A 14283-nucleotide genomic window follows, 5' to 3' on the forward strand; every position below is an offset into this window, starting at 1 on the left:
ACGATAGTGATAGCGCGAGAACAAAACGACGACACAGAGACAAGAAGGACACGAAAGACACGCGCGTGTCTTTCGTGTCCTTCTTGTCTCTGTGTCGTCGTTTTGTTCTCGCGCTATAACTATCGTCATGCCATACCAACTAGCCCAAGCTGCCACGCAAGCTTAGTCTCTATTTCGCACTTCGGCAGAACGAAGAAAAGACTTTCTGGTGGGTACTTTCGGCAACGTTTGCTGTGGCACTGTATACGTTCCAGGAGATACACATCTGTGCTTGTAATACGCGCGCAGCCGTTTAGTGCACGATCATGCCGCATACGAAAGCTGGTACAAATTATCGATGTTTCATTGTCTTACTAGATAATTCACAGTTACTGTAGTGTCGCAAGCGTGTGGTGGTGGTGGTAGTGGTTAGAAGAAGATGAAGGGAGCTAATTTCTGCAGCTCGGTTGGGAGCACGGCGCAGTTCCTGAGCGTGTAGCAGCGTGAACGAGCTGCAGCCACGCGTGCACGGGTTGCATGAGCGCGACCTTCTCTCACTCACAGAACCCTTACCACACGAATCTCGTATACGCGCGCTTGCCCGAGGAACACTCGTGCGCGCATGAGGCAAGACACCGAAAGCTCAATGATATGTGGGGTTTAACGTCCCAAAACCACGATATGATTATGAGAGACGTCGTAGTGGAGGGCTCCGGAAATTTCGACCACCTGGGGTGCTTTAACGTGCACCCAAATCTGAGCACACGGGCCTAAACCTTTTCCGCCTCCATCGGAAATGGAGCCGCCGCAGCCGGGATTCGATCCCGCGACTTGCGGGTCAGCAGCCGAGTACCTTAGTCACTAGACTACCACGGCGGGGTGATAAGTAATGTTATTGCGGCAAAAGAGCGCTATAAACCTTTATGCAAGCTCAAGCAAACTTAACAAATGCCAAAGCATCCCGTTCCCCTTCGGCCACTTGATACCATTCTGAAAACTATAGGCGAGGTGTTGCTGTGAATCCTGCACGGCAGTCCACACTGATCAAAACTTTCGCTCTCGATCGCACGCTTTCCGCGCAAAAGCACGAGACAGCTCGGTAAACATAAATGTTCGCGCAATGTGAGAATGCTTCGATTTACAGATTACGAGATGATTTTCACAACAACTTACCTTTTACGCACCAGAGCGCCTTTTCGCGTTGTGCGCCCGTGGCGCCATGAGCACGCGGTGCGTCGAAAGTGCGAATCTTTGTTGGGCGCCGTAACGAGTGTTTGTGGTGAGGCTCACTGGTGTGACCACACGCATCCATTACCCTTCTAATACCCTCTACATCCGTCGCAGCGCGTCAGCGCGCGCCTTCTCTCTCAGTGGGGAGAGGGCGCGTAGCCATGCACCCCCTCCCCACTGAGAGAGAAGGCGCGTGGCTATGCGACGCCGCGTGCCCTCTCTCTCTACAAATGGGAGAGGGCTCGACGCCGGATCGAAAAGACAAGCGCCGACGCGCTGCGACGGATACGTGTGGTCAGGCCTTTACGCCCGTTCCTGCGTTGAGCGGCGTCGCCGTTTCTGTCGATGGCGAAACCGATGGGCTAGAAAAAATGAATCGAAGACATGAAAAACAACAACAATAAAGCAATTAATACAAATACCCAGGATCGAATGGAATTTGAATCATTGCTGGTGCTTGAAAATGACTTGGAAAGAGACCCTATACAGGCGTCATGTTGCATTTCCGATGGAGGCGGAAATGTTGTAGGCCCGTGTGCTCAGATTTGGGTGCACGTTAAAGAACCCCAGGTGGTCGAAATTTCCGGAGCTCTCCACAACGGCGTCTCTCATAATCATATGGTAGTTTTGGGACGTTAAACCCCACAAATCAATCAATCAGGCGTCATGTTGGACAAGGAATCGCGTTAACCGATGTAGTGTAGCGTGGCTGAAAAGTAGCGACCAGTAATCACACAGTGATAATTGCGCAACAAGTATGCGGCAGAATGCTTCCAGCACACTGCAAAAAGATCTAGTCATCAACGCGCTATCATCGTAGTAAGGTAAGAGGGTTTTGTAAGCCGGGCTTTCGGCGATACGCCGGTAGCCTCTCACAAGCTCTCGCTATATCGAATTTACAAGAATAACATAATATAAAACGTTGGGATGTGCGATTACTCGATTCAAATACTATTCCGGCATTCTATTCAATCCACAAGGCACTTGTACCATTCGAAACACTTGAGCACCACGAAAATTCATACGCACAAAGAATTTCATGCTTCTCTGCCTAAGGAAGATTTATCCTTTCGACCTGCAATAATAAAAGTTTTTTTTTTCTCTCTATCCGCTAAATTTCGCAATATTTTATGAACAAACAAATCAATATGCTTCAATTGTCACATGTATGTCAGCCGAGCTTAAGATCATACGATTTGTTCATAGCGCCCACTGGCTCGGCGCTGGACAGCTCCGCAAGCAAGGAAGTGTTCCCATTTTTATCTGACGTGCGAACGACATATGCGAATCTTCGCAAAATTTACCTCAAGTGCAGAAGTTTTTAATGCCACGTTTTTTTTTTTACGTAAACCAGTTCGTTGTTGACGTCTATAGGGCCTTTTATAATCACGTAGCGTCATTACAAAGGCTTCGGAAGCCGTCATGCAACTTCATATTTTGGAAAGCGCGCAAAAACGCTCGTTTCAAGTTTACAGACTATAGCTCCTGACGTTCGGTTCTCCGCGAGCCTTTTTTTTTTAATTTTTAGGTAATTTCCCAACGATTGCCCTAAGTCATCGCGTTTGGGACGCCACTTCAAGCAGCATTGACGCGATTTTGAGGCACCGCGAGAGGGGGTATTTATAGTCTTCTTTGTATGCAGTGATAACGCGGTGCACACACGCCAGACAAAACGTTAAGCTCACTTAAACCATAACAATATTTTACTTTATTTTAAAATTTTAGTCCCCTACTACCTGCAAGCCAGCTCCACTGCATGCGTTGGACGTAATCCCGACGAGTGACGATAGTTATAGCGCGAGGACAAAACGACGACACAGAGACAAGAAGGACACGAAAGACACGATAAAAAAGTTGTTTTGTTCTCGCGCTATAACTATCGTCACGCTATAGCCCAAGCTGCCACACTTCCCGACGAGTGGACACGATTCACTGGAGAGTTGCTTGTTGGGCAAGTTGGTTTCGTACTTAGTTAACTACAAAAGACCACGTGTCTGCTTTCCGTCTGTGTTTCTGCTGCTCTGCTTTTTTTTTTCCGATTTCGACGTTTTGTGGCTTCTTTTGTAGCTTAGAAGTGTGGCAGCTTGGGCTAGTTGGTATGGCATGACGATAGTTATAGCGCGAGAACAAAACGACGACACAGAGACAAGAAGGACACGAAAGACACGAGCGCTATGTCTTTCGTGTCCTTCTTGTCTCTGTGTCGTCGTTTTGTTCTCGCGCTATAGCTATCGTTCTTTTGTAGGTATGCGTAAACAGCTCACGGGGTTTGCCAACTCTGCGCCTTGCATGCAGACTAATTGCAGGCATGGCTGTCGAAACCGTTGGACGACAATTAACTCGCCGTTCTTACCTGTACTACGCGTGAGCTACTGCTAGCTTAGAAGGGTGGCAGCTTGGGCTAGTTGGTATGGCATGACGATAGTTGTAGCGCGAGAACAGAACGACGACACAGGGACAAGAAGGACACGAAAGACACGAGCGCTTCGTGTCCTTCTTTGCAGACTTCACGTGGCGAAGGACACGAAGCGCTCGTGTCCTTCTTGTCTCTGTGTCGTCGTTCTGTTCTCGCGCTATAACTATAATCATGTCTACTGCTAGCACGTCGCGAGTATCCTCGTGAAGTCAGACGGTGCTTAGACGTCAATACGAAGCCGCCCCTTCGATTTCGAAAACAAAAGTGCTTTTTTTTTAAGACAGTGACATCAAAAACACAATTAATACATTTCCAGGCACCACGATACTTTCTTCAAGGTTCTTGACACCAGTGTTCTTATTCTGAGCAATAATCAGAACATATTTAAACTTCTCCTCAGCATTCGTTTAATCATGTTCAATAGATTACCGCTTTCCGCCCGAGAGATTTGTTTACCGGCTCCTTGCGCGGCGAGGGTCGGACGGCATCGACCGACAAATCGTGAGACATGGCCACCGCGTTGTCGGGAAAGGGCACGGAGCCTTCTTGCCCGGCTGATCCTGTCCGGCTGCCGCTCTATACGGCGTTCTTTCCGCCCCTTTTTCTTTTTTTCTTGCAACTTCGCGACACGTCTTTCGAGTCGCTATGCATAATCTATAGCACAACATCGCGTGTTGTTACGCCGCCGCAGTGGGACTCCAGATATCGTCCCGTCGCCGCGCAGAGCAGCATGGCATAAGAAATGTGCGGAGGAACCCTTATAGTCACCGCGGCTATCTCTGCAGCTCGGAGATTTCCCACAGAGCCGGCCGGCCCAAAGGAGGCAAGAGGGTACGGACAGTGAACTTTAGGCTATCTATAATGCGGATAGGTTGCTGAACTAGTTAGCGATTCATAAGAATGAAGAAAGAAAAAGCGCCCCGAAAGACGAAATATGCGGACTAGAAAGTGCTTCTGTCCTGTTCATATAGTTATATCACTATCGTTACACCACTATATGAAAAAAAAAACTAATGCGCTCGTGTCGTTGACTTCTCGTTCTCGCCTCTTTTTTCGCGCCAGTTTATTTATTTAGAAACGTTAACTGCACTGTGAAAGGCGTGGCGATGAGCGGAAGGAGGGTCACTATCATGGCGTGACAATCGATCTGTCTAGACATGGGAACAGGTTCCACCATTTTAGAATTGAAACCCACGCCGTTTGCATAACCACCATCGGTCAAGGGTGAATACACCGATTTCTTGGAAAAGTTCGGCCGGGAGCGTATATATAGAGAAGCACGAGATTTAGTGAACGGACTTGTACTCTTCGAGAGACGAGGTCCAGTTGTAGAACAAGATGCTCGTCCTGGCCTCAAGCTTCGTTCTTGCCGTAGCCGTCGCACTGGCGGGTGCGACGGCTCTGCCTCCGACCGAACGATACAGTCCCGACTGGGCTTCCTTGGACAGGCGGCCAACGCCGTCGTGGTTCGACGAGGCCAAGGTGGGCGTCATGGTACACTGGGGCGTCCACTCGGTGCCCAGCTTCGGTGGCGAGTGGTTCTGGCACAAGTGGCGCGAAGGCAAGGAGCCCAAGTACGCCGAGTTCATGCGGCGAAACTACAAGCCCGGTTTCACGTACCAGGACTTCGCGCCGCAGTTCACGGCCGAACTGTTCGACCCGGACCGCTGGGCCGACATCTTCGAAAAGTGAGTTTCCATGGGAAGAGCATGTATGGTTCGCACTTGCTGCTCAGATCATCACAGGGTTTACCTTCGTGTTTAGGTTCATTATATTGTGGAGGACGAGACGGGGCCAAACCCCCCGCTCTGCATGCAGTATATGGCTTACAGTAGTTCTGGCGTAGTGGGCAGGGAGTCACTGGGCTCCCTTTGCAGTAGTAGCGAGAGCTGTTAGCCAGGGTGATGGAATTATAGCTCAATGCCTCGTATAACGAGAATAGAGTACACGCTCAAGAAATCCAGAGGCACCATTGTGTGGTTCCTTTCAGCAAATCCATGGCTTTCGGTTGTGCAGTCTTCCAGATAATCGTTATCACGCCCCCAGATCTAGATCTGCACCCGAGACGATGTTTAGCGCACCCCACTGAAGATGTTATTTAAGAACTTCTCGAACGATGGCTGGTTAGAGGGGTTTAACTTCTCAACGCCACTCGGGCCATAACAGACGCTGTGAGTGAGAACGTGGTAAAATTTTTACCGCCCGTGTTTCACCATTGCGTTGCGGCAGGGAATCCGATCGCCGCGACTTGGACAAAACCTCCCCCGCCCTTTTATTTTCCAGGTCAGAAACCGACCACTGCAGCCACTGAGCAGTCGTGACAGCTAACTTCCCGAAAAATGCGGCATATTTGCTAACGAGTGGTGAGACGTCACTGCGCGTTTTGCGCAGAAGCAGACTCTGCAAAGTAAAAACACTGGTAGTCAGCCCCTTGTCCTGTGGATGACTGTCCCGTATTCAGCGCTGTTCGGCCAAATTCAGTTTGTGCATTTTTCACCGCTTCTTTCATCATCGTTCATAACACAATGAGCATCTCCTTCCTCCCCCAGTATATATCATGACGCAGATCATTCACCGAAATATTGTTGCCGTTCTCTTTCAATGAATTCATTGATCGATTAGTTGAATGGCCAAAGCTCTATTACTCTAAGAAAAGGGGAACAAACACGAAATTCGGTTACGTGCTTTGTAAAACTTTCGCTTTCCATAACTATATTTTTTCTATGACACGTGAGGACTACAACCACCTTCTTGCACTTGCTGCAGACATAACCGATCACCGGCGTTTCCACACAACGTTAACTAACCCTAACACCAATTCGTTTATCGTGTTTTTTTCTTCTTTCTTTTCTTGCGTTTTAACAGTGCTCGATGCCACTATCCTCCGCAATGCTTCGGTCCTGCGGGTACAGTAAACGAAATGAAATGATGTTTACAAACCAAGTAGCCCGCCAAAGAACCCTCGTGAAAAGCGGGTATAAGGCCCGGCGGCGCTCGTTCCTGCTCAAACGGCGACGGCCGGTTGCTCGGCGCACGCATTCACGCGGCGAGATTGTCTGTCTCACACGAAGACGAACACCGCAGGTCGGGAGCTCGGTACGTGGTGATGACGAGCAAACACCTCGACGGATTCGCGCTGTGGCCGTCGAACGCGTCCACCAACTGGAACTCCCAGGACGTCGGACCTCACCGCGACTTGGTTGGGGAGCTGGCCAACGCCGTGCGGCGCAAACAAGGAATGCGCTTCGGCGTGTACCACTCCCTGATGGACTGGTACCACCCGCTCTACATGGCCGACAGGGAGTCGGGCTTCACGAGCGCCCGCTTTCCTCAAGCCAAGACCATGATGGAACTGAAGGAACTTGTGGAGAGGTGAGCATACCCGATAGAAGTTCACGCTTAATTAAAGGCAAACTATAGTCAAATAACAATTTAAGTCAGAGTGAAAGCTCAACTTATGACAATATCTAAAACGACAATATTACGAACAGTGCCCTACTTACCGAGAAGTTAAGGTAAATGCGCAAGAACAGAAGCGCCGCAGTAAGACATTTTCAAAATGATCCCGATGACATCAGACGGACCGCCTACAATTAATCGCTAGTAATCAATCTAACTGCACTAAATAAAAAACCTTCCGTGCAGTAGGAGACGAAATAAAATGCTGCTTGTTCGTTTCTGTTTGATTCATGGAAAAAAGAATCGCTGGAGAGTACTATGGGAAATGGCGCGAGTGGTTCAAATTTTCAATTTTGGCGTGGTTACACGGGACAGGTAGTGCCACCTAGCGGGGCGCAGTTGGAAAAAAAGCGCCTGCAGTCTCGAAGCCAATGGCGGGAAATTGATCAATGGCCGTTGTTGCTGTTGTGGCTCTCGCTGCTTTCTGTCTGCTGCTACTAGCGCAGTAAAGCCGGACAACGTTGTGCACGGCAACAGTGACGTGAGACAGTCCGGTCGGTTTACTTCTTGAGGCGGGTAATTTGAACTGCGCTAACCCGATGCGGATCACTAAAACGTGATTTTATTCCAAATCAAGCCCTTCCTTGGCACGAAAGTAACATTACGAGGTTTCTGGACCACCATTTCAACAATCAACGTCGACTTAATAGTTGGTTTTAGTGTCCCTTCAAAGGGACACTAAAAAGCAAAACAATTTTTTGCATTATATTACGATTTGAGAATCCAGAAAACGCCTCTCTTAGTACGACGTGACGCTTGATAAGTGGGAAAGCGCGCGAAAAGAAAATGCGGGTGGAGACACCACCGTCATATTCTCGCACCAAACACCGTCACGCAGTAAAGTTTGAAGGCGTCTACCTGCGTAACTTCTTCTAAACGAAGTACGCTATTATCTGTGGGTGCCATAGACCTAGCATACGAAGCGTAGGAAAATTTCACCGAGCCAATGTCGTGAACATACGACAAATACATTTTGCAATTTGTTAAGTCCCGCACGGAGATTTAGGCTCGAAATTTAAAAAACGAAACTTGATTTTGCCTACTAGTAACGAACTTATGAGAGTGAAACATGCGGCATTATAGTTTTCGGAGTGAAGTTTCTGAATCTAAACCAAGTCACTGTTTCTTTTTAGTGTCCCTTTAAAGGCATGAACAGAGGAAAACTTCGGAGAGGACATATAGCGCAACACGATTGAAGCAAAAAGGAAGTTCAACACGTAATAATAACGGCACAAATGAAGCTTTGGTGCAAATGAAGCTACGGGGTTGAACGAACGTTTTTTGCTTGGACGGTATTACGAGGGACAAAGGCTTCTCGGAGTTTCACTCCATAATTAAGGGATGCTACGTAACGTACGCAGTGATCTTTCCTCGTTTGTTTTCTTCATCATAGAAACCAACTATCAGAAGTTATTAATCCTCTTAATACTCATAATTGTTATGGTTTTACGTTACAAAACTACATTATAATTATGCATGATGGACGCCGTAGTTGAGTGCCTGGAAATTTTAACCACATGCAGTTTTTTATAGTGCACTTAAATCACTGCAGTAATTATGATTTTTGCTATGTTCATGCTGCACCACCCCCTAAACGCTCTGGGTCTTGAAGGTATACTAATAAATCAATGTATAAATCTAAGTAGACAAACTTCTAGCTTTTTTGCACGAGCACAATGCTGCCGCCGAGGCAGGGGTTCGATCCTGCGGTCTTGGAGCCAGCATTTCAGCACCATAACCACATTAACCAACTCGGCGAAGTAGGTATCGCTAATACTTCATGATGCCGTATATACAGAGTGAGCGCACCCTTGCTTAGTCTGTGACCGAAGTCTCTGTCTTCATTTTGCAGGTATCATCCCAACGTAGTACACACTGATGGGGACTTGGAAGCCCCGGCATTCGCACCCTCGCTTAGCCCCGTGAGCGAACTCTCTGTCTTCATTTTGCAGGTACCATCCTGACGTAATACGCACTGATGGGGACTTGGAAGCACCGGCATCGTACTGGAACAGCACCGCCTTCCTTTCTTGGCTCTTCAACCACAGTCCCGTTCGGTCCACTGTGGTGGTCAACGACAACTGGGGCAAGGACGTTCGATGCAAGCACGGCGACTCGTTCACCACCTGCGGCGGCGAGCAGGGTATGCTGCAGCACCACAAGTGGGAACACTACATGTCCGTCGACAAGAGTTCTTTTGGCTACAGGCGCGAAGCCAGCATGTCAGACTACTTCACAACCCGAGAGCTTATCGAGAAACTCATAAGCACCATCAGTTGCAACGGTAACCTGCTCATCAACGTCGGCCCGACCAAGGAAGGCACCATCACGCCTGCCTTCGAAGAGCGGCTGTACGAGCTGGGAAAGTGGCTGTCCCTCAACGGCGAAGCGGTCTATGGATCGAAGGCGTGGAAGCACCAGAGGGATGCGGCAGCGCAGAACGTCTGGTACACGACCAAAGGAGACACTGTCTACGCGTTTGTGCTGAGCTGGCCAAAAGACGACGACCTGTACTTGCAGTCGCTTGAACTGTCGTCGGGAAGTAAGATCACCATGCTCGGGCTCTCCGGCGAGCTGAAGTGGACGGCTGGTAATGGCAAAGGTACAATGGTTCACCTTCCGAAGCTCACGCCAGACAAGCTACCCACTCCGTGGGCCTTGGTGTTGGCGGTCCATGGTGCCGTCTGATCTTTCACACGCATCAGAGATGTGTTGTCGACGGTTTGGGAAACAATGAGCAAAATGCAACTCCTCACCTTGAAATATCAATGTTTCTGATGCCAGCGTCAAAAGCTGGAGAAATCATGCTTGTGCCAAAATAAAACACTCTGAAGAATGAAACACAATTGCTGTCATGCTGTTTGATAGAAGAAATGGGCTATTTCTTGATTTATCTGGTCAAAACTGAAATAACAAGATGAATAATATTAATGAGAAATAAAAGACAATGATGCCAAGGAATGTTCCTTAGCATCTTTGTCTGTTAGTTCTTATTATATTGTGTCTAACAAACCAGCCCTCAAATTTCCACTTCTTTCCTTCATTCATAGGGAGAGCTCCGTTCTGGAAAACTTGATGCCTTGAGGTAGTATGAGAAGTATACTTTATCAGCTGCCGGCTCGTGAGACAATCAAGTGCTACGTGACGCCAATAGGGAGGAAAAAGTGTTCCCCGCTCGCGGTCATGGCTACTAGCGGCACTGACATACTCAAGTTCAAATGCACGTATACACCCAATACTGCAGACAGAGAGAAACCACTGCCGCTGCAGTTCAGTTGGTATAGCATCAGATGCGTTATTCGAAGGCTGCAGGTTCGGTACTTGCGTGAGGCAAGTTCTTTTGGTCCACTTTTCTTTGGGATTACATAACGATTACTAAAAATAACATCCTTTATACTTTACTTGGCATCATTATTGTCAGTTAGTTCTCATTCTATTGTGTCTAACAAAGAAAATGTGCCCTTCAATTTTCACTTCTTTATTTATTCGTAAGAAAAATTAATCATGTATAGAAATACAGCAATATTAGCCATATTAGCCTATAGTACATCTTCCAAGTGGCTAGGACAGCGTAAGGTGGAACAAGAGTGACAGAAATTTTTAGCGGTATATCGTAAGTGAAATAAAAAATGAGTCAAGATAAACTAAGCCTAGCCGTTATTTCAGGTGTAACCAATAAAAATATAGCACTAGCCTGCCACCTTGCACGAAGGGGAAAGTATTCACAGACAGACAGAAACACTTTATTAACAAGTGCGAACAATCCCCAAGAACTATATGAAGTGCACTCTTGCAAATATTGTTGCTTCTTAAAAAAAATAGGTACTTTCCTCAAACAGTCAAGGCATTTAGCAAATGCTTTTATTTGCAAGAAACGAACAAATTTATTTTCCTGCTCGCGGCTTGTCCTATGTCGGCGGCGTGTACACCAGTGTTAACTGTGCACTTCTGCGATCGGGCTCAAGGCTGTCTCTCCGATGATTCCAAAAATGCTCACTAGAAGCCGCGCCGCCACCCAAGGATTCATGATGGATTGATGGTATTTAGATGATCACAAAGCCCAGGCGGTCTCAATGCAGGGCAAAGAAATACAGAGGGAACGCGAGTACAAGTACCTCAAAATATGGGTAAAGGAGGGATATAGATATATGGAAGTACAGGAAAAAATAATGGTAGCAAAGAGAAAGAGGAATGCTGCAATAATAAAGCACAGAGCGTCATGGGGGTATAATAGGTACGAAGTGCTTTGAGGTCTGTGGAAAGGCGTAATGGTTCCAGGGCTTACATTTGGGAACTCAGAGGCGTGCATGAAGTCAGACGTGCAATCAAGAATGGACCTAAATCAAAGGGACATCTCGCGTTGGGCGCTCACAAGAAAACAACGAATGAGGCTGTAAAGGGGGATATGGGATGGACAGGCTTTGAAGTGAAGGAAGCTTAGAGCAAAATGAGATTTGGAGAGGTTTAGGAAAATGAAGGAGAGTAGATGGGCAGGGAAGGTGTTTAGGTATTTGCATAGGAAGCGCATGGGCACAAAGTGGAGAAAAAAGAACTAAGAGGGTCACCAGTAAATATATGGCTGGAAGTGTGGGCGACACGGCAACAAAAAGCATTAAGCGAAAAGTCTGAGAGGCTGAGAAAATTTATTGGATGACAGTGATGGAAAAAAAGCCGGCCCTCAGTAACTACCAAAAAGGCGAAAACGAAATAAGGTGGGAGAGGTTTTATAACTCAAGGGAAAGAAGCACGTTACTGTTTGAAGCGGCGTTGGGTTGCCTTAGAACGCGTAGCCATAAAGCGAGATTCAGTAAAGAAGAAAAACAATGCACATGTTGTGGGGGAGTTAAGGAAACGATGGAACATGTTCTGATTAAATGTGGCGATATCTAGCCAGGTATACGTGTGGGCACAAGCCAGGGTGTCTACCAATTACATTTTTCCAAATTCCCTGACTTTTCCAGGTTTTCCATGACCATTTCAAGCAAATTCCATGACCGGTACGTCTGCTTGGAAGAAACTGCGCACTGGAAAACAAACTCCTGAGCGGTAAAAAGAAATTATGAGGCGCTCATATAAAATGGAAACCATGCTGCTTTATTGCATTCCCTTGTCTGAAAGCATTTTTTACAATAAATAAAATATTCAAAGACACAATAATTGTCCCTCGACAAACAGAAAAGCTTGTTTACTTGCATCGGCAATGCCTTCACTGTTTCAAGGATTCAATCTCTTGCTGCAGCATGGAGACCTGAAGCTGTGCGTCTTCCATCAGTTTTTGCTTCTTTGATTCAAGCTCTTTCACAAGAGCCGCAGTCCTCTTCTTTTTCCTTTCAGCATCCAATACGTCCAACCGTTCCTTCTTTTTCCTCTCCCGGTCTTCCTTCCATTTGATGTTGGAACTTCGAACCATGTCTATCATCTTGTCTGTTACGTCAACTTCTGCAACACCACCTGCTGCAGACACCTCATCGTACACTAACCTCTGTGCTACAAGTGACTCCTCCTTCATATTTTCCACAAGACATTCCTTGTTCACTGAAAATCCCCGCTCCACAGAAGAATTTCCATGAGAAAGGCACAGCACAATCTTCACAAACAGCAGTAGCTCTTCATGAGAACTTGCACAGAGTTCCACCCACAGCTTCTCCAAGCGCTCTCTTGCACGATCAAATTTTCGCAAACGCACTTGTGCAGTGCTGTTCGAGCACACTTGTACATATGATCTACTTGCTCTCTCTCCTTGTAGGCCTGTAAGGCGCCCATGAGCTATAAGTACTTCAAGTGCAATATTTAGCTGCTTCTGGCCAGCTTCCACAGAAGCGGCACAAACTGCTGGGTTTAAGCAACTGGCCCCCCTTGTCAGCTTGTATTTCAGAGGTGATCTTTCGATTATCTTTGCTGAACAGGCCTTAATAAATAAGATGCATTCTTTTTTGACACTTACCACCGCAGTGTGAGATGGTTTAGTGATCTTTCGCAACTCACTTTTGGCGGCAAGGCCTATGTCAAAGGCAGCTATACCAATGATGTTGTTTGGGTTCTCCAGATCAATTTTTATCAGTTTTGAAAATGTGCCTGCAGCATCCAGCTTTTCCTTTAGCACGATTCGTCCCAGCAGTGACCGCAACAGGCCGTCCAGTGCTGTTGCAAGAAAAGGTAGCATCGGCTTTTCTGTCTGAAACTCAGCCAAAAATGGCTCCAATTCTTCTGAAACTGAAAGCATAAAGGCCAGCTTTACTGGCAGCATCTCGTCTTTCACAGCCGTCTCGACATGAGCATAGCTGCCACACGCTGGAAGTTTCTTTTCTTTCTTGACATGCTCAACATATTTGACCACATTTGGGAGGACTTGCAGTGCCCTAGCAAGAGCCTTGCCATTTTCCAGCCAGCGCACTGAGCAAAACTTTAGCGGAAACAGTATGCTCCCTGTGAAATTGACATAGTCGGCTCGGCGTGCAGGGACGTTTTTGAACAAATTGTACAAGCTTCTAAGAAACACTACTGTGTTCCACTTTGTCACATTGTGGCCTGTTTTAAATGCACCACTCACAACGTGCAGTCCGCAGCTTCCAATGTCCACAATATTCTGATTTCCATCAGACGCAGAAAACTCTTGCTTCAACGACTTCAACAACTTCAAATTGACGTTTGGACCATCCATCGAAAGTTGAAGTATTTTTGCCGGCTCAATGTTCTCAGTGGCCTTTTTGAAAGCGGCAGCTAAATCTTCTGCGCAAGTGTGTCCTAAAAAACAGGACGTCAGGTAGCGGGTTTTGACAACGTCGTCAGCTGGGTCCCAAAACCTGATCAAAACGTCCATTTGCTCTTTCTGAGCAATTTTGTTCAGGGACTCGTCAAAAGCCACGACCACGTGTGGGACACTATGCAGCTTTGATAGCAGCCTGTTTCGGAAGTACGGGGCTATACCGTAACAAATTATATAGCCAACTTTGTCCTTACCAAGTTGCAACTTCTTCGCGACGTCGCACGTGGGGAACATGATGGGAAAAAGCGCCGCTGACGCTGCTGCTGAACGAAACGATCCATGGGTCGCTATAGTGTTCAGACACCAAACAACTTCTGCTTTCGTGACACATTTTTTGACCAGAAACCCATTTAAGGATGCCTTCCCGTCAGGCGCGACGGCCACCGGTTTAGCAGGCACGCTTTCAGCACTCGTGCTTGGCACAGTCGATACA

General features: G+C 47.2%; 1 protein-coding gene across 1 annotated transcript; it reads left to right on the forward strand.

Moving 5' to 3' along the window:
* The first annotated feature begins 4899 nt into the window (after positions 1–4899).
* On the forward strand, positions 4900–9930 carry LOC119180964 (tissue alpha-L-fucosidase). The gene is made up of 3 exons (XM_037432118.2): positions 4900–5313; positions 6710–6997; positions 9037–9930. The coding sequence occupies exons 1-3, from the start codon at positions 4964–4966 to the stop codon at positions 9770–9772; spliced, it is 1374 nt and encodes a 457-aa protein (XP_037288015.2). The 5' UTR covers positions 4900–4963; the 3' UTR covers positions 9773–9930.
* The last annotated feature ends 4353 nt before the right edge of the window (positions 9931–14283 follow it).

This window comes from Rhipicephalus microplus, chromosome 10 (assembly GCF_043290135.1).
Source record: "Rhipicephalus microplus isolate Deutch F79 chromosome 10, USDA_Rmic, whole genome shotgun sequence".
Classification (NCBI taxonomy): domain Eukaryota; kingdom Metazoa; phylum Arthropoda; class Arachnida; order Ixodida; family Ixodidae; genus Rhipicephalus; species Rhipicephalus microplus.

What these genes read in the sequence shown, in the direction of transcription:
- LOC119180964 (XM_037432118.2), top strand. Translation starts at nt 4,964, where the DNA reads ATGCTCGTCCTGGCCTCAAGCTTCGTTCTTGCCGTAGCCGTCGCACTG. An exon ending in TGGGCCGACATCTTCGAAAA is followed by an intron (nt 5,314 to 6,709) that starts GTGAGTTTCCAT and finishes CGAACACCGCAG; the next exon opens with GTCGGGAGCTCGGTACGTGG. An exon ending in CTGAAGGAACTTGTGGAGAG is followed by an intron (nt 6,998 to 9,036) that starts GTGAGCATACCC and finishes TTCATTTTGCAG; the next exon opens with GTACCATCCTGACGTAATAC.